At 33.9% G+C, this 22496-nt stretch overlaps 9 protein-coding genes, 1 non-coding gene and 3 pseudogenes across 13 annotated transcripts, besides 2 other annotated features; 3 read left to right on the top strand and 10 right to left on the bottom strand.

The window, feature by feature from the left end:
* Nucleotides 1–16219: part of a mobile genetic element that runs on past the window's edge.
* TVAGG3_0071570 lies at nucleotides 3410–3828 on the top strand (annotated as a pseudogene). The gene has a single exon. A coding segment is annotated over exon 1 (419 nt).
* TVAGG3_0071560 lies at nucleotides 3843–4123 on the bottom strand (annotated as a pseudogene). The gene has a single exon. A coding segment is annotated over exon 1 (281 nt).
* On the bottom strand, nucleotides 7773–8503 carry TVAGG3_0071550 (organellar and viral DNA polymerase type B; the record flags this gene model as incomplete). The annotated part of the gene is made up of 1 exon (XM_051221738.1): nucleotides 7773–8503. A coding segment is annotated over one exon (731 nt), but the record flags the coding sequence as incomplete, so codon positions are not given.
* Nucleotides 8674–9012, bottom strand: TVAGG3_0071540 (uncharacterized protein; the record flags this gene model as incomplete). The annotated part of the gene is made up of 1 exon (XM_051221737.1): nucleotides 8674–9012. One exon carries the CDS (start codon nucleotides 9010–9012, stop codon nucleotides 8674–8676), a length of 339 nt encoding a protein of 112 aa, XP_051106723.1.
* On the bottom strand, nucleotides 10561–10677 carry TVAGG3_0071530 (uncharacterized protein; the record flags this gene model as incomplete). Its single annotated transcript, XM_051221736.1, has 1 exon — nucleotides 10561–10677. A coding segment is annotated over one exon (117 nt), but the record flags the coding sequence as incomplete, so codon positions are not given.
* On the bottom strand, nucleotides 10786–11702 carry TVAGG3_0071520 (annotated as a pseudogene). The gene has a single exon. A coding segment is annotated over exon 1 (917 nt).
* Nucleotides 12074–12926, bottom strand: TVAGG3_0071510 (uncharacterized protein; the record flags this gene model as incomplete). Its single annotated transcript, XM_051221735.1, has 1 exon — nucleotides 12074–12926. A coding segment is annotated over one exon (853 nt), but the record flags the coding sequence as incomplete, so codon positions are not given.
* A 632-nt stretch (nucleotides 16220–16851) lies between the features above and the next one.
* Nucleotides 16852–17520, top strand: TVAGG3_0071490 (uncharacterized protein; the record flags this gene model as incomplete). Its single annotated transcript, XM_051221734.1, has 1 exon — nucleotides 16852–17520. The coding sequence occupies one exon, from the start codon at nucleotides 16852–16854 to the stop codon at nucleotides 17518–17520; it is 669 nt and encodes a 222-aa protein (XP_051106720.1).
* A 4-nt stretch (nucleotides 17521–17524) lies between these two features.
* Nucleotides 17525–17767, bottom strand: TVAGG3_0071480 (serine threonine-protein phosphatase family; the record flags this gene model as incomplete). The annotated part of the gene is made up of 1 exon (XM_051221733.1): nucleotides 17525–17767. One exon carries the CDS (start codon nucleotides 17765–17767, stop codon nucleotides 17525–17527), a length of 243 nt encoding a protein of 80 aa, XP_051106719.1.
* An 18-nt stretch (nucleotides 17768–17785) lies between these two features.
* TVAGG3_0071470 (uncharacterized protein) lies at nucleotides 17786–18148 on the bottom strand (the record flags this gene model as incomplete). The annotated part of the gene is made up of 1 exon (XM_051221732.1): nucleotides 17786–18148. The coding sequence occupies one exon, from the start codon at nucleotides 18146–18148 to the stop codon at nucleotides 17786–17788; it is 363 nt and encodes a 120-aa protein (XP_051106718.1).
* A 139-nt stretch (nucleotides 18149–18287) lies between these two features.
* On the bottom strand, nucleotides 18288–19106 carry TVAGG3_0071460 (phage tail repeat-like family; the record flags this gene model as incomplete). The annotated part of the gene is made up of 1 exon (XM_051221731.1): nucleotides 18288–19106. The coding sequence occupies one exon, from the start codon at nucleotides 19104–19106 to the stop codon at nucleotides 18288–18290; it is 819 nt and encodes a 272-aa protein (XP_051106717.1).
* A 910-nt stretch (nucleotides 19107–20016) lies between these two features.
* Nucleotides 20017–20109, top strand: TVAGG3_0071450. The gene has a single exon. It is a non-coding gene; the product is annotated as a tRNA-Ser (tRNA).
* Nucleotides 20110–20383: 274 nt separating this feature from the next.
* Nucleotides 20384–22496: part of a mobile genetic element that runs on past the window's edge.
* TVAGG3_0071440 (histidine kinase family) lies at nucleotides 21159–22265 on the bottom strand (the record flags this gene model as incomplete). Its single annotated transcript, XM_051221730.1, has 1 exon — nucleotides 21159–22265. The coding sequence occupies one exon, from the start codon at nucleotides 22263–22265 to the stop codon at nucleotides 21159–21161; it is 1107 nt and encodes a 368-aa protein (XP_051106716.1).

Genomic DNA, 22496 nt, shown 5'->3' with positions numbered 1-22496 from the left:
AGATGCTATGAACTTTAACAACAACTTCACAACAACCATTAACCCTGAAATGCAAAGTTCTATTATGCCATATGTGAAAGTATGGACTCATACAGGAGGTCAAAAAACTCAATATACAAATGGAGACCGTTCAAACTTTTGGCTTGGCATTCCATTTGCTGACTCAGAAAGACTTTATGGGTGGTATTTCAACTGTTGGTACTGTACAAATACAATATACTGGTGACAGAGACGGTCCAGATGAATTGAAAGCAAAGAAGTTTACAAAACCAATAGCACTTTTCACGGAAGATGCTCTTTTGAAGATTCGTTCGATGAAACCTGCTGGGGCTCCTCAGATTGGCATAACGACAGCTTCCATCGAGCAGATTTTGGCAGCAGGTCAGTAAGTTGTTCTTGAACTGACTTCTCTCCGTCAAATATTGACAGTACGCCAGTTTTGACATAAAATTGTATTATAAACTTACCTTTAGAAATATCTTGTAAGTTTTGTTGTTATATCTTTGTCACGTCAAGAACTTTCACCATCTCGGTTATACCAACTTTCTTTTGCTTTATGAAAATATTTAGGTTCAGCAAAGACTGCTATTCTATAACATTTTCCATTGTTTGTGTAAAGAACTATTCTGTCAATGTATTTGTATTGTTTGTGTGTGTAAACTTTGTTCTGCTTCAATTCGAAGAGATACTCGAATACGTCCATCTTTTATTCTAAGTAAAATGTCATTTCCGAAAAATAGAAGCGTGAGTGTTTCAAAAGGTTTAATGGCGGTGGCAGATGTGAAGTTAAATTCACCAACTCAAACAAACAGTCAAGTGTTGTTGTCAATGTCAAAGAAAGAGATGTTGAAGTGGGGAAACCATACGAAGACGAAGATGGTATAACAATTGTTCCTGTAAAAGAACAACCAACATATCCTGAAGTTAGCAGAGACTTAAGTTCTGTTGCAGATATTCGAAACGACTACCAACAACTTAAAGACAAACTTAAAACTCAGGAGAAGATTTGTCAGCTTTAGGTATAATGTTAAACTTGGTCGAACACAACCCTGTAAAAGTGAACTCATATGTCATCGCACCTCATGAAATTTTGAAAGAACTATTGAAACTTTTGACAGAGGCAGACGATATAAACATCAAAAGAAATAGAACCCGACATTAGTTGCTGTGGTGTTTCATATAATGTCATTGACAAGATATACGTTTATGAAAGGAGGTGAAACGTTGAACTTAAAATATAGTTTCCCAGACGTTATAAAAATATTTGACGACCACAACATTTCATTAAAATTTATTTGCTAAGTAAAATGGCAGAAGACATAGTGGTTTATACTATTACGACTAAAAAACCCTGAGTCAATATAATTCTATAACAACAAACTTACAAAGTCCTCAAGGACGATATTGTAAACTAACTTTAAACACAATGACGACTAAAGCCTGTTTTTGCTCTTTTGACACCAGAAAGATTTTATTGTTGTGAATGGTAAAAATACTCCTTTGAAGATACTTACTCAGATATACCACCAACAGGTTTTGTTGACTTATTTAATACTTTAAGGACGAGTGTAACATGTGCTGCAACTAGAGCAGGTTTCATTATGTTTGGATGTCGACTGAGTTTACTATAAACAATATGAGCTATAATACAAAACTTATATCTGGTTTTTACTACCAACAGTTTCCTATAACAGGAAAAGGTGTCATACAAGGAATGTCTGTTCCATTGACTTTAAGTACACCTATTTTATATATTGTTTCAAACTTAGGTTCAAAGTGTTATTCGAATGTCGACAGAAACTACTATGACCAAAAGATACTTATGCGTATAAAACAACACTTTCTCTGCTGGTTTGCCTATTGTTCATTCGAATGCAGAGTTTTCAGCTTTAGTAAACTCAAACACTTTAGCAAACATAAACTTAACCTTAGTTGACGCAAACTTTGTTCCTGTAAAACTTTTATGTCCTATGTATTTGTCAATGACGGCAGAAAGTTTCGAATTGGAAGATGCAACTGGTGAAAGTATTGTATTACAAGAACAACTTCAACAACAAATAGCTCAAGAACAACAAATGCAACAAATAGCTCAAGAACAAAGTCAAGAATAAAAAAAATATTTTTTTTTATTTTTATAAAAATGTACAGAATAGATGTTTCAGATTTTTATGACTTCCAAGCATTCAGAAATATGTGTCCATTTCGAGACTATAACAAAGCAGTCGAGAATTTGAAACGTTTAGTCATTTATGTTGACTCTGCCCCAGAATGTTATGTTATGAAAGAATGGGATGTTGTCTTTAACAAACCAAGAGCAACAATAGTTTCAGAACAAGAATGTAAACAGAAACTTAAGAAAATAAAAGTTGTACAAGTTGGCATGAAGATGTTAGATGCTTGGGATATCTTATTGTCAAAGTTAGAAGATTTTTCAGTTCGTGGTATAAAGTTTTATACACCTTCTCCAAACTTCTATTCTATCTTCACTGGATATAATACGAACAAGTAGAATGGAAAGAAAATATTATAGAAGCTTGGTTAGACCATGTCAAAAGAAATTATATGCAATGGAAACGAAAGAGTCTATGAGTATATCTTATGTTGGTTTGCAAACATCTTACAACATCCAAGTGCTAAAAATGAAACTGCTCTCATTATAATTGGAAAACAAGGAACTGGTAAGAACACTTTCTTTACAGATATCTTATGCAAACTGTTAGAGGGCTATTCGAATCCGAATATGACAAACTTAGAAACATCTGCGGTAAATTTAACTCTTCAATAGAGAATATGAAACTATAGTATGTAACGAACTTCAAAGTATAGATACAACAAAAGTTTTGAACTCAGATGCTTTGAAGAGTCTTATAACAGACAAAGTTGGAGTTGTTGAAAGAAAATATAAAGACCAAAGAGTTTGTGAAAATGTTGCAAATTTCATCATGGTTTCAAACAACGCCGTTCCGATGAAGTTAGAAAGTTCTGACAGAAGATATGTAGTTGTCAGAACGTCAGAAGCTCATATGCAAGATACAGAATATTTTGACGACTTAGCAGAAACTTTGACACCTAACTTTTACAACCACTTGTTCTCATATTTCATGACATTAGATATTTCTAAGTTCAATCCAAGACAAATTCCATATACCGAAGAGAGACAAACATTGTTAGAAGCAAACAAGAGTGTATATGAACTGTTTATAGATGAGACTAACTTTGAGTGTTTAGATGAAAGGTCATTGTACGATTCATATAAACAGTATTGTCAAGAGTATGGTTATATGGCAGCGTCTAAACGAACATTCTTGGCAAATGTCAAAAATCTTTTAGACATACAGAACGGCGTATATACAAAGAAAAATTTTTCTGAGTAAATTTAAAAAAAATATTTTTTTATCCGATAGAAAAGATGACGAAATATATTTCAGTCAACAAGTACATGACAGAAGTCAAAGAAGAACTAGACCCATTCGCTTATTTGAATGTTTACTTCTACCATTTTGAAAAGTCTACATTTGACAAAGTTTGGAACATCGAACCAGTTAAGTTTGCTATTGTGACTAAAAATGGTGCGAAATTTGAAGACTTAGACATAGAAGGTTTGTTAGCAGTCAAGAAAATTTTGACAGAAGGTTTTCAAACCTTAAAGAAGGCAAAGCATACAAACTTGTTATACCTTATGAACCAAAGAAAGCAGACGACTATGAATATTATGAGTCTAAGATAGTTGAAGTTCAAGGTAAATTGGGTAAAAAGATTTTAGAGTCTAAGCCAGTGTTTGCTCCTAAAGAGGAAGAGAACATTGACATTGACCCAGAAATGTTCTAAAAATAAAATTTTTTTTACATGTCAAATTTCTTTTTCTCTGGCTCTGGCTCTGGCTCTTTCTTCTCTTCTTCTACTTTCTTTTCTTTCTTCTCTCTTTCTTCTTCTTTTCTGGTGGAGTTATGTCAAATTTCTCAGAACCATATTTATGTAAAAGTTCTTTGTCCTTTAATAGCTCTTCTATTCTGTTTCCTATTTCATCTTCAAGAACAGCGCATGTGTCTTCTTTGCATTCTAAGAACTTTTGTTGGACTTCATCTCTCCAAGAGGCGTCATCTCTGTCAACAAGTCTGTCATTGACAAATTTTAAGACTTCTCTGCTTAATGTTTTATGGTTCTTGTCATATTCCCAGAAACAGAACTTTAGAACAAATTCACCTTTCTTGTTTACACTATGTAAGATTTTATGGTCGACAGATGTTTTGCTGTCAAAAAGTTTGTCTCGAATATAGATAGCGAAATCGCTAGACATTTTCTAAAAGATAAAATTTTAATTTTTCTAAAAATATGTTAGAAAAAAAGTTTGCTGACATTGACAAGAAATTTGAGAATGTTTTAAACAAGAACAAGAGGAAGTTAGAAAATGCTCAGATAAAGCCTATACATGACAAGTTCTTATTTGCTCAGAATGGTATAACAGGTCTAATCGCACCGCCTGGGTCGGGTAAGACTTTCACTTATCTTAAAATGGCTGCACAACAACAAGAACTAGATGAGAAGAACCCATTCTATGAGTTAGTAGTCATTTGTAGTACTTCTGGTCAATTTGACCAAACCGTCAATTCGTTCAAAGATATTATAAAAAGTCTAAGTTAGTATGTATAAAAAGACTCTGAGTTGTTGGATTGGAATAAAGAAGTACAAAGAAGAGTTTTGAAGTACAATGCTATAAATGAGTATGTATTCTAAGTTTAAAGACCCAAATGAGGAAATGCAGAGAATATTAGAGAAGAAACACTTCAGAAACAAACAGAAAGAGATAGAATACATTTCGAAAGAAATTGCAATCTTACGATTGGAAGACATACCCTCATAGGTGTCTTCTTATCTTAGATGACTTTGCTTCTCATCCTTTGTTAAAGAACAGAGAACAAGATATGTGTCGAATTCTTAAGAAGCTCAGACACTTTAACATCTCAGTTGTCATTTGTGTACAGACAGCAAAGAGTTTAAGTAAGGATGTTAAAAGAATACTTACTGATATCATACTTTTCCCTGGATTGTCCGAAGACGATTTCATGGAACTTATGAAAGAGTCCATGGCAGGTAAGTTTGACAGACATGAACTATGGGAGAAGTACAAAGTCATACAAGACCCTCATACTTCTTTCAGAATTCACATCTACGCGAACAAAGTTCAAATTGTAAAAGTCAAGCGTAAAAATGTAAGTGTTTTGGTCTTAGTCTGTTGTGGTGCTGGGGCTGTCGGTTCTTCTGGCTTTGGGCTGTCGGTTGGTGGTACGTCGGACATTCGTTTGTGTCCTGTCGGAAGAAGAACTTTTCCAGTTGTCGGAAAAATTTTTTCCAGTTGTCGGGAAATTTTTTTCCAGTTGTCGGGAAAAATTTTTCCAGTTGTCGGGAAAAAAGTTCTCAATTTTCGAAAATTTGAATGGTTTACGGACGGACAACTGGAAAATTTTTTCCAGTTGTCGGGAAATTTTTTTCCAGTTGTCGGAAATTTTTTTCTTGTCGGAAGGAAGGACTCGGAATGTCGGATGGAAGGACTCGGAATGTCGGAAGGAAGAACTTGGAATGCCAGAAGGATTTGACAAGACAATTTACCTTATAGAGCTACCTGAGCCATCTGAAGTCAAGCGTAAAAATAAATGGTTCATTTACTCTGCTTGTTTGAAGTTGTCAAATACTCTGTTATTTTTCCTTTAACAATGGCAAATCTTCTTTGAAGGTAAGTATTGTACAACCTTTAATATCATAGTGTGTTTGAGGTAACGTATCTTGAACTATCTGTTTAACATCTTCATTTGGTGTCATTGAAATCGGTAAGTTTTCGCGATAGAACCAATATTCTGTCAGATTTGTAAATCTTAGCAAGGTCTAAAAGCTTTTGTGTTGTTTCTTCTGACTAAATGCAACATAACCATATCTCTGTCTTCTTCATTTTCCATCTCTTCAGTGTAAATCATATACTTATAGTTCTTTTCCTTTCCTTTGGTACGAACGTGGTATTCTTTTCTGAAGGCTTTTGTCTTTTGCTTCAAGCTTGTTTTCCATCTCTTCACGTTCTTGTCTATGAATTTCGTCAAGAAGTCTGTAAATATTCCAAGCGTAACGAGGTGAAGCCCACATTGCAACACGCATTTACAAGAAGTCTATGTACATAATATCCTCTCAAACCGTTTGGCAATTTTTCACGATTTCATAGAGTTTTGGCGACTGGGGTTTTTTACTTACTCGCTGTTCTTCACTGTTTCATAGAGTTTGGCGAGTAAGATTTTTCTCGTAGTCGCTGTTCTTCACTGTTTTCAGAAAAAGTATGTCTCGCTGTGCTTCGCTCAAAAGTTCTTGTGTGCTTTGGTTCCTAAACCAGTCTTGTGGTTTCTTAGTATCTGGAGCAAAACATGCTGTCAAAATACTTTGCATTTGGTACATATCGTCTTTGACAGAACGAATGAGACGTAAACTGTTTGTTATACTGTATGTACTCATATTCTTCATTTATAGCTTCATGGACTATAACTGTTGTTGTGTTCTCGGTTGTTGACATATCTGTCTTTACATACAAAATAAAAAAATAAAAAAAAATAAAATTAGCGTTATTTTGACTTTCACAAAGACCAAAAATAAACGCTTTACATGTATTTTTCAGCAACTTCGTCAAATAATTTTATAGCACTATCTTCTCATCTACTTCAACGTTTCTTTACCTTTCGTGGGAGCACCATACATTTTCTCAAACTTTTCGAGTAGTTTCTGTTTCAGCAGCTCTCATATCGTTAACAAACACAACCTTAACTCTATTGACTGTACTGTCATATCTTTGAGTTATATTATATGTTCTTCCTATCTTATATCTCTTTGTATTGAAGTCCTTTGGTTTCTGAACGATATAAAGTAAGCCTTCACTGCAACGTTCAGTATGAATGAACCATATGTTATGAAATTATATCCAACAACTGGTCAATCCAGAACAAAACTACTGGTATAAGACTTTTGTCGATGAGATAATGTTCTTGTTCCATAGAATCTTACCGATATCATAAGCTCAGGATTTCTTGTCAAAATTTTCTGAGTTGAAGCATTTTTTAACCCAGTCGTGTGCTTTCTTTCCTTCAGATAGTGTTAAATGTCTGACAAAGAATATTTGTTGTATTCTTTCTTTGAGTATCTTACGTTTAAATCACCAATTCTAACCATTTTGGTGTCATTGTCTATCTTTCTAACTGTTTCAACACTAGTGTTTGACATTTCCTGTTCTTACATACAAAATAAAAAAAAATATTTTAAAAAAACTAGCTTTTTATTTCTATCTTAAGGAAATTCATGAAATTTGTCATTTTTTTCAGCAAAAATATTTTTAGGGTAGAAGGGTATATCTACCCGTTTTTTCTACCCTCATTTCTACCCTCTTGAATTTTGTATAAAAGATATATATTCATAGAGTTTTTTACGAAGTCAAAAGTTCTCTTCGTCAAAAAAATACAGTTATATAATGAAATTTGGTCATTTTTTTCAGCAAAAATATATTTTAGGGTAGAAGGGTATATCTACCCCGTTTTCTACCCTCATTTCTACCCCAGTTATTTTATAAGCGTTTTACATGGTAAACATTGTGAATTCGTGAAATTCTAAACAGTTTTGTAGCTTCTATTTCTTCTGTCAGTACATCGAATGTTTTAACAATATTGAATGTATCTTTATATTTCATCTTGACGTCAGATAGAAGGAAATCGTCAGCAGTTGGATAGTTTTTGTTCAGAAATTCTAACATGTCCATTTTATCTTCTGCTGGTTTCTCTACTTCTTTCTTTAAGTCAGCATAGTCGTTTCGCATACGTTCTATCTCTTTGACGGAGTAGTTATATTTCCTCATTGCTGCTTTACATTTAGAACATTGTGGGTTCATTTTTGCGTTATATTCTGAAACCTTACCTGCTAGTATGACTAAGGCGTCAATGGTTTTCTTTAACTCAAAAGTTGCTGGTTTTATCTGTTCGTTCCATATCTTACCTCTTCTATCTTTATCTCTTATCTGCCATACACATTTTGCAACTAACGAAACAAAGTTGTCGTAGGTCTTAAATTCTTCAGATTTATATATGTCAGAGATGTTCTTATATACCATATCGCAATCTTTGTCCATGACTTTGTGGTTGCAATGAAATCCAAGAAACTCATAGTTTACCTTACGTATGAACTTCTTTATTTCTACTGAGTCAGTTGGTTTCACTTCTATTTCATCGAATTCTGGAATAGTGAGCTTTTGTTGCTGTATTTCAGGAAGTTTAGGTAGATGGTCAATAATATCCTGCATTTCATAAAGATATTCTTCATTTGTTTCATCTTTTGCACTACAGTCTAAATCTCCTTGGAGAAGTTCTTGCTTTATCTTCTGGATTTCTGTTTCGAAAGTATATGAAGAAGGAATGAAGCTTTTCATTTCTACTAACATTGAAGTTGGGTTCATGACTAACGAGTTTGGTGAAGTTGTTGCTAACATGTTCTTACAATAAAAATAAAAAAATATTTTTTTAAAAAAACCAACTTTATTTCTATCTTAAGGAAATTCATGAAAATTCAAGAGGGTAGAAAAGAGGGTAGAAAACGGGGTAGATATACCCTTCTACCCTAAAATATATTTTTGCTGAATTCAGCAACAAAATGGTTCATTTACTCACAATATTTTTGTACAAAACAACCCCAAGCTTTTAACTTCTTTTCTGCAGCTTCTAATGCTATCTTAGCGAGTTCATATTCTCTAAATTCTCTCTTTAAATCTTCTTGTTCCCATTGGTCTAGTTCGTATGGAGAGTCTCTATAACCAGAACATATCTCACGTTCATGTTCTATTTGTTTTTCATGCATTTTTCTAACTTCTTCTTCAAACAAAGGTTTTGCATTCTCTACTGTATCTTCAAGTTCTTCTTCATCTAACTTCTCATGAACTTTCTTGTCTATGGAGTCCAGAATTTTTCCAACTGCTATGCAATATTTTGGAGAAGCCCACATTGCTATATAGTTTACGAGTCTTGGGTCTACATACGTTCCTCTAACCTGTTTGATTTCATCAGGAATTCCTGCATGAACCTTGTATAAAAAGCAACCGTCGGAATTCCGGCGGTTGGTATATTCTTCACAAAATGCCGTATAAATACTCTTCCCAGGACTTATTTTCCAACAACCTTCTAAAGTCTTCCTAAACTGCTGACACATCTTTGTTGCATTTATATAACCATCCTTGTCTCTACGTAAGACTTCAATACCGTTGTAAGTGCCTTTTGTGAATGTTTCGCCATTAGATTTGTTCGTGAACGTTTTTGCTTCGACTGACATTTCTGTTCTTACAATAAAAATAAAAAATATTTTTTGGTGGGACGTCGGACATTCGTTTGTGGCTTAACCGTCGGACCACAACGATAAAAATCTCGACAAAACATATACGATGAAGTCTCGACAAAACATATACGATGAAGTCTTAACAAAAAATATACGATGAAATCTATTTCCTGTGTTGTTGTCAAAATGTCATGTTGTCACACTTTTTCAGAGAAGTTAAAATGACCGAGTGACATGGTGACACCTTCAGTAAACATCTCATTTTAACTCACTTTTTTTCTATCTTAAGGAAATTCATGAAAATTCACCTGTTGAACTTTGTATAAAAAGCAACCCGCGGAATTCCGCGGGTTGGTATATTCTTCACAAAATGCTTGTTTTGAGGTCGAGCCACTTTTGGCTCCACCGTATTCTTTCAACCAAAAACTCATTTTTGTCGAATTCAGCACAAAATTCATGAAAATTCAAGAGGGTAGAAAACAGGTTAGAAAACAGGTTAGATATACCCTTCTACCCTAAAATATATTTTTCAATACTTTTTCAGCACTTTTCCGTAGTTGTATATGAAAGACAATTCGAGATAAAAGTCGTAGTATAATGGAATAATATGCTGCACACCATTTGTTGTGAACCAGACTTGAAAGTCAGAGAAACTGTTACTAGGTGGTTCGTAGAATTTAGAAGCAAAGTCATAAAAGTCCTTACCGATACATAGAAAACTGTTGTTGCTTGAACTGAAACTTGCATGACACATGACATTTTGAGGGTCAAACACATTTCTATAAACTGTCAAATCTGTTGGTGGGCGTATAAATTTAAACGGACCGTCAGGTGGTAATGGTTCGTTCTGGTTTAGTAACCGAAGAAATTGTGCCCAAGAACGTTTGTCTACTTCCCAAAATAAAAACTGTGTACTTCTTCGAGGGTTATTTTCAATCCTTTGAAATGAAACTGTGGAGTTCATCTTGTCATATTCTAGTTTCAGATAGTAAGTTCCGTTTAGTAGAGAGTCGTATTTTTCTTGCAATTCCCAATAATATTTGTTCATTTGAGTTTGAAAGTCATTTAGAGTCTTCTCAAGGTTTTCGTCTGAACGAACTGTAAAGATTCTCATTTCGTCAAATTTGTCTATTAGACCATCATCACCTCTATACTGCCCATGAAAATATACTGCGAACATAAAAGCGTTAGTTCTTTTTGAAAACAAAACTCTTCTAAATCCTATTGCCTTTGCATCTGAAGGACTTTGAAGCCAACGAATTGGAAAGTCAAACCTGTAAGCACCGGATGAAATTTCTTCATCTGATATAGTCCTACCGGCATTTGTGAAGATATAGTCTAACGGTTTTGTATCTGCTACTTTTGTTCTTTGTTTTTCAACCTGAAACATTTAATATATGTAAAAATATACTGTTTTAAAAAAATGTTTTTACTTCATGCAATGTTTTACTATTTCATGCAATGTTTTATTTCTGTGCCGTCTTCAAGTACACCCCAGTACTTACGCTTGGAGAGAACATGAACTTCGGAAAATACCTTGTCTAGCTTAAAACAGCCCATTTTCTCACCAACTAAACCCATTTCAATGAGTTTGTTATAGCCTTCTTCGTTCGTCATGAGTGCGTCGATGTTCTCATAGTAAACCTTCACTTTCGATTTGACTTCGGAGAAGAATTTGTTGTAGTTGTCAAGGACTGCTTTTGCGAACTGAGGGTAAGACCAATGTTCGACAATAGGTTTTAATGTGGTTACTAAGCCACTTTCACCTTCGGTAAATTCGTATTTCAAAACAAAAGGAGAAAACCTTTCAACAAAGTTGTCGACCTTCTCATAATGTTTACTCTTCATCTCTTGAGGTTTTTTAATGGAATACCCCATGTCGAATTCATAAGCAATTTTAATGTCATTGCAAGTTTGGGGTTTGAAGCTTTCCTAATATCATACAGTTGTTGTATGACTTTTCCAACTGTATAGTTCCTTCCTGGGAACTCACCATCTTCGTTTGGAATTCCAGTCGGGATATATTGGACGAACCTCATGTACGCAGCGTTAAGGTCGACATAGTATATTTTTTCGTATGAGTCGAACTTATCGCATCCAATCGGACCAGTTTTTGGAAATTCAAGTGAGTCTCTTATCTTCTGAGAAACTTCTCCTGTTATCTCATAAACATCGTCGAAGCAACCTGTTTCATATAAAACCTTCTGACCTAACTCAGATGCTCTCCAATACAATTTGACGTCAATTGGATGTCTCAATGGAAGTTTGTTTATAGCATCTTGAAGTTCTTGCAACCTCATTGGAAGTTCTTCTGGTTCAGGTTGGTATCCGAACAATCCAACTCCTTTTGGAATTGTGTACTTCTTTTGTACTAGAACTTTGTCTGGAACAACTTTTGGTCTTGCTAACAATGAAAAGTTTGTTTCGTCTTTTGGTACAAAACTTTCTGTCAGCTTGTCATCTGGAATTGGTTCCAACAAACCTTTCTCGAAAAGAATGTTTACAGCTCTGACAATGTTGCACTTGCCTTTTCCGAACAATGGGTTTGTAAGACTTTCGTTCAACATGAAGTGGTTGTGGACAATTGCAATCTTCAACCATGGTAAATTGAACTCAACAACATAGTCGTCATGTGAAGAACCTTTAGCTGTAGGTATGTTGACTCGGATATTGACATTTGCCAACGGTGCAATTTTTGCCAATTGACCTCTGAGAATGTACCTTGTCTTCACACATGACTCAAGATACTTCATCTTCTCATCTGTAACAAGACCAGAGTTCCTGAGACATGTAAGAATGCAAGGTTCATTGACAATTGTTTCAATTGAATTGTAAATTCCATACCTTGTCAAGTCAATGTCAGACTTATTTATGAACGGGAAGTATCCAGCATGTTGTCTGACTGCTTGAGGGTTAGGTTGGTACCATTCGAACTTGACACTTGCAATTCCTTCAATTGCATTCAAAATGTCTGAGTCGGAGTCAACCATTTGTTCTCTCTTTGTAGTCTTGAAAGCGTCAAGAAGCATTGCAGCTGTTGTGACATTGCCATGTGCATAGTATATATGACCATCTAAATCTGTTACGGTTAGTCTGAGATTGTATCCTTTCTTATTTCCGTCTTGAATGGCAGCAAGTACTCCCATGAAGCCTTCTTTGTTCTTTCCTTCGTCAAAGTTTACTGTAAAGGTTCGACCAGATGTAATTTGACTTCTAACTTCGCGATACTTTTCATATGCATATCTTGTTCTTTCCATGGGAGCATGTGCGTCTTCACCTTTTCCTTTTTTCCTTCTCAAAGGATGCAATTGTTCGTCATGTTTCCAGTAGAATCTGGCAAAGCCGTCGTGTCCTTCAACTTGAGGTTCACTAACATCGAAAGGCATGTCCATAAGACGTTCTTCTTCTAACCTCTCTAGTCTGTTTGGATAATTTGCGCGTGCTGTTTCCAAGTCCATTTCGTAGCGAAGACCAGACAATTTGTCATAGACTTTTATGGGTCTTCCCTTCCTATATTTAAAATTCTTCGAAACTCTCCAACCATATCTTTGTAACTCTGCTTTTATTCTAGCAGACTTTCTATCCATTCTATATGGGGGCATTTTTATAAAAATAAAAAAATGTTTTTTTCTTTACTTTACGTAACCACCTGCTACCAAAAGCCTTTGACGCCAACCCATACCAGCTAATGAAGGTTGACTTGGTTTAGTATTGAAACTAACCTTTGGTTTTGGTTTATCTTCAGTTTTTGGTTTTTCTTCTTCTATTGGTTTTTCGTCACTTTTTGGTTCCTCTGACTTTACCTCACCTGCAGGAACAGTTGTGTCGTCAACATCTTCATAAATATCATATGCCATTTGTTTTTGTTTTCCTTTCAACTTTTTGTGTTTGTTGTAAAGTTTAGAATATTTCGACTCTAAGTCAATGAGATGTTCTATAATGAACTGTTGGTCAGTGAAGTAAACTTTTCCATCTGTTGTCTCGAAAGCTCCTTCAGACTTCAATATTTTATTTGTGAGAGTCTGTTTCTTTTTTGAGATACTAGCCGTTCCATTTCTATGAAAAGTGACTTTGTAGTTAGGGTTTGTATTTCCAGACCTGGCACTTTCTATTATTGAATTTTTCTCTTCATCTGTAAGTTCTTTGACAGGTTTTGACAATGGTTCTGAACTTTTTGTTTGTGGTGTCAAATCTACCGTTTCAACTTCTTCGGTCATTTCATCTCAGTAAAAAATTTTAGTTTGTTTTGTTTTCAACTGGTTGTTTAGGTTTTTTAAGTCGGTCTAAAACTTCCTGAGGTATAGGAAGAACTTGACAAACACGTTGTGTAACTGCTGGAAGTCGACAAATCCATCTTGAGCCCATTTGTCTCAATGCTGTATTGTTCATTTCATCTCAGTAAAAAAATTTACATTCCCCACGTTTGAGGCGGTTGAGGTTGGTTGTTGTTTACCCACTGTTGTGCATGGTTATATCCTCTGTTAAAGAATCTTTCACCTTGGTCCATGTAGTGCCCTGCTTGGTTATAGTAGTCATTTGCTTTGTTATAATAGTTTCCTGCTTGTCTAAACATTGTCCATCCATCCTTGAACTTTTCCTCTTGTTTCAGGATTTGGAATAAGATTTGCTGCATCTCGTGCTACATCCCAACCTTTCTGTACGGTTTGTATAATAGGTTGTGCTTTCTCTTTAAGTATACCTAATGTACTCAAAATCTTCCTTCCAACTCCAAATACACCTCTGGCTATTGTTCCCACTGCGGGCAAAAATCTGGATGCAACTCCTGCTAATGCGCCAAATAAACCCATTTCTTATGGGTAAAAAATGACGAATCCAAACAAGGACCCCTATGTTTCTAAAGCAACAAAGAAAGCACTCATGGTAAAAATCTTTAGTTCAACACCAAATGCTTGGTTTATGGATATCTTGGAAAACATTCCGAGGTATAGAGAAGATGGACCTCCATACTGGCTAATATTTGTCGGTCAAAACACAAGATACTGTGAAGCCATACCATTATGGTCCAAAAATATTTTAGATGTGAAAACTGCTTTGACAATATTCGTTGACAAATACCATCCAACAAAACTGACATCTGACTGTGAAAGTTCTTTCAAATCAGACGATATAAAAACTATCTGCGTTCAAAAAATGTAAACCAATATTTCATTGTCGACCAAAACCATTCTGCTCTTGGTGTCATTGACAGTTGTATAAAAATCTTAAGAGACTTAAACCAACCACAAGGTGGTGAGGTAATGAAATGTCATATGACGACAAGTATAGACATTTCTCCATGGCAAAGATGAGACAAGTTTTAAATATTTACAATACCCGTAAACAAAAAGGTTTGGGAAACCACTCCCCCGAAGAAATGAAAAACAACCCGACTTAGAGAAAGACTATATATTTAATAGTTTAGTCAAAAGGATAACAAGAAAGAATGCCAGGCTTCAAACTTAAGAAAGGTGACAAAGTAAAAATAGAAATACCTAAACGCGACCCATATGAAAATACTATTGACTATGACAACAATGGGAACTCGACAGGTACTCACGTTCGTGTTCGTAAAAATAGAAGAAAGTATACAAGAGAATATTATGAAGTTTTAGGCAAACATGGCAAAATGTACAGACTGCAAGCAGAAGATAAAACGACTATTGTCAGACCTCGTTTCAAACTTGTCAAAGTTCAAGGTGGTATACTTTCAAAGACAGTTCCTAACAAATATAAGACAACTCCTGACGAATATGCTAAAGAAGTTGAAAATGACGACTAAGCAATTCTATACCATGCGTAAACTGTCATGTAAGGTGGCATGTAGTCTTTACTTTGTCCCGTTGTTTGTGTATATCCTGTAACGCGATGTGTATGGTTTCCATCTCCCTGAGTGTCACTCCAGTAACAATTTATAGCAAACTGAACGTCGTCTTTAACATCATATCCTTTACCTTTTTTCAAGGCGTGCCAATCCCAAAATTTATGCTTATGCCAACCTGCTTGAGATGTACTTAAATCTACGTAGTGACTGTGTGCAGGTAGGTTTTCACCTGAAATCGTTTTACTTCCGCCTGTTTCCTTTGAAGAGTTTGCACAATACAAAAACCTGTCGACTATTTGAGTCCAAGTTCCGAGACCAAGTACTACTTCTGGTCTGGTAGAGTTCATTGACGTATAAATAGAGCCTATAGGATATAATGTTTGAAGTATTTCTGTCTTTAATGTTTGAAGCTCTGTTTTGTCAGCTTTTTTATCATATAAATCTTGAGCAGTGAATTTAACTTTTTTTTCATCCTCCATGACATAGACATTTCTACATCTAATGTATCTCATCGTTGTTATGTCTTCTTCCGATGTTAAACCTTGTGGAAAGTTAGGAGGTTTCAATCTAATACATCCCCACCAGCTCCTTCAACCGTTCCTTCAATATTTTCTATACCAACAGTTGCGAAGAAATCGTGTGTATGTCCAACGTCACTTTTCCTGTTTAAGGTTTCTTGTAAGTTTGTAATATTTGCAATGGTATGTGTATGGTTCTTATCCGCTTTAAGGTCTAAACATCCTGAAACCCACCTGTATTGGCTTTACCTTCTAAAATCTTCGATGTCCGTTCATTATACCATTCAACCCTTTCTTTAATTTCATTGTCTTTTTCATCCACATATTCCTTATCTGCCTTCTTCACTAACGCACTAGCCATACAACCCCTATCTACCTTCTCCTCTAACTCACTGTTGACATATGTTTTGTCAGCTTTCTTTTCAAGGCTAACGTTTAAGTCTGTTATTTCAGATATAGAATGTGTATGTCCAACGTCACTTTTCCTGTTTAAGGTTTCTTGTAAGTTTGTAATATTTGCAATGGTATGTATATGAGTCTTTTTAGAATATTCGTTTTCAGCTCTTGTCACTTCACTTGACATTTTATTGTCAACATATGTTTTGTCCGCTAGTTCAGGATGAGTATGTTCTTTCGTTGCATATGTTGCATCTGCTCTGTCATGTTCTTCTTGAACTTTTTCAATGACATACTCTTTGTCAGCTTTGTTGTCAACATCTGCTTTCAAAAGAAGTTCATTTATAGGTTTCTCGTTTAAAGTTCCTTTTGTTGGATTTATACAAACAGTATGGTTCTTACTGTCTTGAAACAGAAACTCGTCTGTCAATGGGTTTATCGTCAGTTTTAAGTTTCCTTCTTTCAATGACTCAGATATCTTAGAATAGTTTGAAAAGTTTGTTGTGTTCTTATTTAGAGCTTGCAAAATGAGTTGTCGGTTGTGTTGTATTTCTCTCATAGACGCTGTTTCTTTCGACATTTTTATTCTAGATAAAATATGCTTTCAATAGAAAAAGAAATTCAAGAGTTGCTACAACTAAACCATTAGATGAACTTTTTACGAATGTCGGTCAAAAGTTTGAGACAGAGACCGTAAAGCATGAAGGCTATCGTTTTGACTACCCACTAAGATGGTTAAGAGACCCATCCGTCACAAAAGCTATTGGCTTTCGTAGAATGAAATTCATTTCAGAAGCCATACATGGTTTCCCATTTACGGTCGCTTTTGAAGTTCGATACTATAACAAAGAAAAACGTACGTATGAGAAATTTGAACAGGGAAAACTTTTACAAGTGAATTTGCTTGTAAACTTAGAAACAACTCTTCAAGCTTTTCAAGAAAAAATAAACGATATCTATCTCGAATATGCAAAACAGTACAACATTGACGAAGGAGAGTACCATCTCGATATTTTATATGACAGGAAAAATGCAACTGTTAAATTCAATAAAATAGAAGACCTTGGAGAAAACGTTTATATTTCTACAAAATATAACAACTTGGCATGGCATAGATTTTTGAGGATGTTAAATCAGCCTGCATGGTATCCAGTACACCCGGACTATTATGAAGTCTCAAACCCTAATGGAACATATGAAAATGTTTTCGACTCTGACGCTATTATAGTTCATGCTTCATTTTCTGGTGCACAAAACTCTTTTTTATGCTTGGCAAATGACTTTTACGAAAAACCTACAAAGCTATACGAACCACCAAGTGGAAGTATTTCAGACTTTCAAGTATGGTTTACTACAGATGGAAGAAAGAGAATAATTCCATTATACCACGCGTTTTACTTAGAACTTAGTTTCATATACAACTACTATCGAACGGTAAAAATATGATTTTTTAATACGGTTGAGGTGTTGGATTTGGTTGCCAACTAGACTGTGGTGCAGGTTCAGGCTGTTGTATAACAGGAGCTTGCTCTTCTGGTTCAGGGTCTTTAGGTATAATACCAACGAACTGACCTACTCTTTTGCCAATATTTTTGACTCCGTTCCAAATTCCTCTTCCGACAGATTTTATTCCATTCCATATACCTCTTCCAACATTTCGAAAGAAGTTTCCTATTCTTCCAAAGAAACCCATTTTACTATATGTAAAAATCTAATGTCCACCTAGTCTCTTACGTTTCCTTCTGAGTTCCATAGCATTCTTTAACTGGAGCTCATACATTCTATTTCTCCTCTGGTAGAAAACATACTCTGGGTCAACTCCTGTGTTCGCGTCATCTGCATAGAGTTGTTTATATCCCACTTCGGGGTTTGTATAAAACTCTTTCCATCTCATATTTGCATACCATGGTGGCAAACCTAACGCAGCGTCATTTGACATGGCAGTTTGCATTTGTACATCTGTTGGCACTTGACCATAGTTTGCCATTGCAGTTTGTATTCTAACTTCATTTGGAATATTCTCTGGGTTTGGTTGTCCAGGTTGCTGTGCATTCGCTAAGTTCTGTGCGTCCATTTAATATTAGATAAAAATATCTCTTACGAGTACATATGCTGAACATTTGCTGGTATTGGTTCATCTTCATATTCTCTATATCTTTCTGCCACGTCAAATAAGTAAATGACACAATGGAAAAAACCTAAAACAAGTAGTCCTATTTCAAACCACATTTACTTACTAGTAAAATTTCTTTGTTATGACACTTTCTCCAGTTTATAGGACCTCTCTCATATTCTATCTTATCGTATCTAAAATCATAGTCATGTATGTCCTCTAACCATCTCATGACACTTTCCAAACCACTTTTATCGGATGTAAAGTAAAAGCATGGACAGTTATGTAAAACGTCTAAAGTTTCTAAAGAGTCTCTCAAAGTCCAGTCTACTTGGTATTGAAAATCCCATGTGTTATAGAACGGCGGGTCCACTATAAAGAAAACATTTTCCTTGTCTTTATATTTTTCATACAAATCTGTCCAATGACATCTCACAAACTCTATACCCTCAGTATATTTTTCTATGTTCTCTTTAAAAACCTTTGTATAGTTAAGATATAAAACTTTTGACATAAGTGTTTCAATGTCATGAACTCTTATAGAACCACTATACAATAGTCTAGAAGATATACTATCCCAGTCAATATACTCTGCTTTTTTCAAAACCTCTCTGACAGTATTTTTCTTATCTAATGGTATACGTTCCATCTTACCTATAGGTATCTTTTCTTTTAACTCTTTCAATATTTTGTTTGTGTCTGGTATATGTTTGAGACGGTTCATATAGTTGTCGAAGTCATTGCATATAATCTTTGAGTCAGGAAATACAGTATGGCACAAATGAGATATATAGAAACTTCCACCGAACAAATCTACAAATGTTAGACCATTCGGTAGTTTCTTAAGTTCTCTCAATAGAATATCTTTACATCTACTCTTATTTCCAAAGAAGGGTAACGGTGGTTTTGTAAAATTCATTTTATATATATAATAAAAATGTTTTTTCCTGAAAAGTGACAGAAAAGCGGCTTTTGACAGATGTTTTGTTGTGACTTCTTCGTAAAGACTTTGTTAAGACTTCTTCGTAAAGACTTTGTCAAGACTTCTTCGTAAAGACTTTGTTAAGACTTCTTCGTAAATGACCAAAAATATATTTTAGGTGAAGAGGTGAGATTTCACCTCTTTTTTCACCTCATTTCTCACCTCTTGAATTTTCATGAATTTCTTCGTAAAGACTTTGTTAAGACTTCTTCGTAAAGACTTTGTTAAGACTTCTTCGTAAAGACTTTGTTGAGATTTCTTCGTAAATGACCCTAGTAGTATATTTTGGTGTAAATTTCATGAAAATTCAAGAGGGTGAAAAATTAGGTGAAAAAACAGGTGAAATCTCACCTCTTCACCTAAAATATATTTTTGGTGTAAATTTCATGAAAATTCAAGAGGGTGAAAAATTAGGTGAAAAAACAGGTGAAATCTCACCTCTTCACCTAAACATTATTTTTGGTGTAAATTTCATGAAAATTCATGAAAATTCAAGAGGTTAGAAATGAGGTTAGAAAAGAGGTTAGATATACCCTTCTACCCTAAAATATATTTTTGCCGAATTCTGTATAAAATTCTGAGTAAAATGACAGATGTTTATATGACACTTTCTCCGGTTTATAGGACCTCTCTCATATTCTAAACATCTTCGGGGCTAGAAGGCACGAAGTGCCTGGAAGCCCCACTGCCTTTTTTTTTTTTTTTTTTTTTTTTTTTTAATATTCATCAATTTACCTCAAACAACGAATTTCTCTTTAATTGGATTCTCAAAGTGTGATAGCATCAAAAGGCGCTACTCCCTGCAGGCTAGAAATTGTGAATGTAAACCCTATTTCAAATTTAGGTTGGGGACTTAGTTCAATGGGAGAATAAATCTAAAATCACTTAAAGATTTCTGTGTGATAATTAAAAGATCTAGGTTCGATTCCTAGAGTTCCCATTTTTGATTTTTTTTTGAATTAATTCAATTTTTATGACTTGTTTTAGAATAGGAATGAGCGCCTAGAATCCAGAATTCAATCTCCTTATTATATTATAGGAAAATCTTTACATACGGTTGAACCAGATACATGTCCATTAGAGTCGAATAGTTTCATTAATTAATTTGATGGAATTACATCATAAAATCTGCTTTTTATTTCTTGTATTTTTATATACGCGCATTTTTATTCATATGTCAATTAAATTTGCTCCAAAATACAATGCGATTTATGGGTAAAAAAGGGGGTTGGCGTCCTAAGGCGTCCTAGTGTAAATTTCTCAAAATTGTGATATTTACATCACATTTTTGAGAGGTTTATGGGCGTCCTAAGGGAAAATTGAATAGCTAGGGCGTCCCGAATTTTCATTCTAAGATTTAAATATATTATATACTTAAGTATAATACAAGCAATATAAAAATTAAATTTTTATTATGTTAACTTATAAGAAATTTTTTTGAATTATCGTTGATTTATTGTAATCTTTCCAGGCTATACTTTTGAAATCAACTTTACCTGTCATACGCATTAATGTAGTAGATGTCCAGGTGTAGCTATTATATCCCAGCAACATTGGTATTTTATCATTGTAAGATATCAAAATGAAGCGTTTTTTCAGATATAATTTTTCGTAAATTTTTCAAAAATAAGATGGTAAAAAAGCCTCGACTTGCTCGAAAAATAACAATTTTTTTACTTGTAAAAATAACCCTTTTACAGCATGGGCAGCTATTCAATCACTATTTCTTTTTCTAAAAGTATATTTTTCAAAAAAAATTAAGATCAAATTCGACAATTTCTTGATGAAAGCAAAAATATTACACATACTTCTAGATGCATGGGATAAAATATGCAATTATTCAATCAATTCGCATGATTTGAAAAAAAAATCTAAATTTGATAAAAATGTAGAAATTTTTTATTTTTAACTTGAGATTCGATTTTTTTGATCCAATTTGTGAATTTTTTTTGATCGGAATTTCAATTAATTTGTTGATCAAAAATGACCTCACAATGTTTGATCATAAGTGAAGTCATCTTCATGGGTATTTAGAAATTCCAAGAGAAATTGCTTATTTCTCGCAGATGTAATATCTGAGAAAATCGAATTTAAATATTCATAGAAACCCAAATCATTCTCCGGTTCGAATAATTCATCTGTTGCTTTTTCTGTTTTTTCTATGAATTTTAATAATTTGATTAATAAATCTTCATCAGGAAGAATTATTGCTGCATTTGTGATAAAATTCCATATTGAGGTAATATGGCAATAATTACATTTATAAAATGTAATTTTATCCAAAATTTTTTGGCAAATTCGCATAATAGCATTAATATTTGAAGCTGAGATTAAACCTGTGATTACTTCTGTAACTTTTGGAAAATCATCGCAATTTAATATCTCTTTATATTGAATTGAGAAATAAAAAAAATCAAATGGATTCATTTCTTCAATTTCAAGGAGATTGTAAAAATTGATAGAAGTGTTATTGCAACAAATTGTATTTGCAGCAAAAAATATCATTTGCTCGATTCCATTTTTGGAATAAATTTGCTGGAACAATGTTAAATTAAAACAGTTGCTTAATTTTTCTTCATTGTTTTCATAAAAAAGTAACAAGTTTGCAACTGAAATTTCAAAATTTTGATAATTGCCAGTTATTTCAGTAAATATATATATTTGCTTTTCTTCATCTAAAAATGGCAAATATTGATTTGCAATATTAACTAAAGTTTGGGATAAATTGTTCCAGTTTGATTTTACAATTTGTGAGCACATTATGTAATATGTAAATTTATCCGCTTTGTAGGAATTTAAAATTGTTTGTTGTTCTGTTTCAGTTAAATTACTGAATTTTTCAAGATTAATATTGTGATAAAAAATAGAATCCTTGAAACATTCTGATATCTTTTCAATGTTTAAAACGGATGCTAAAAAATGTAAAAGAACTTCATCAGTCACTGTGATTTTTTTGAAAAATTTATCCCAATTCAAGCATCCAATTGATCTTTCTGTCATTGTACTTATGCATTGATAAAGTTGATTTAATGAATCCGAAGAATAATCATTATGCTTGACTAGTTGAGTTAGTTGATACAGACTGTCGTCAGCCATTTTAAAAAAATGAATAAAATTGTATAGTAAATTATATTTGTGAAATTTGTGACGCTACATTCAATCTAAGACCAATATCTCAAAGAATTCCTCATTTAAGTATTACTTTTCATTGTTTTTTAAAAAATATCTTTGCTTATTTGTTCACTTTTTTGACATTTATTATATGCTTTTTATCATATTTCCGATGATATGAATATATATTCTATATAAGAATGACGCTACATTCAA

The sequence above is a fragment of the Trichomonas vaginalis genome, chromosome IV, assembly GCF_026262505.1.
Source record: "Trichomonas vaginalis G3 chromosome IV, whole genome shotgun sequence".
In the NCBI taxonomy this organism is placed as follows: Eukaryota; Parabasalia; order Trichomonadida; family Trichomonadidae; genus Trichomonas; species Trichomonas vaginalis.
The sequence above is the reverse complement of the archived record's forward strand: the minus strand, read 5'-3'. Positions and strand labels throughout refer to the sequence as shown.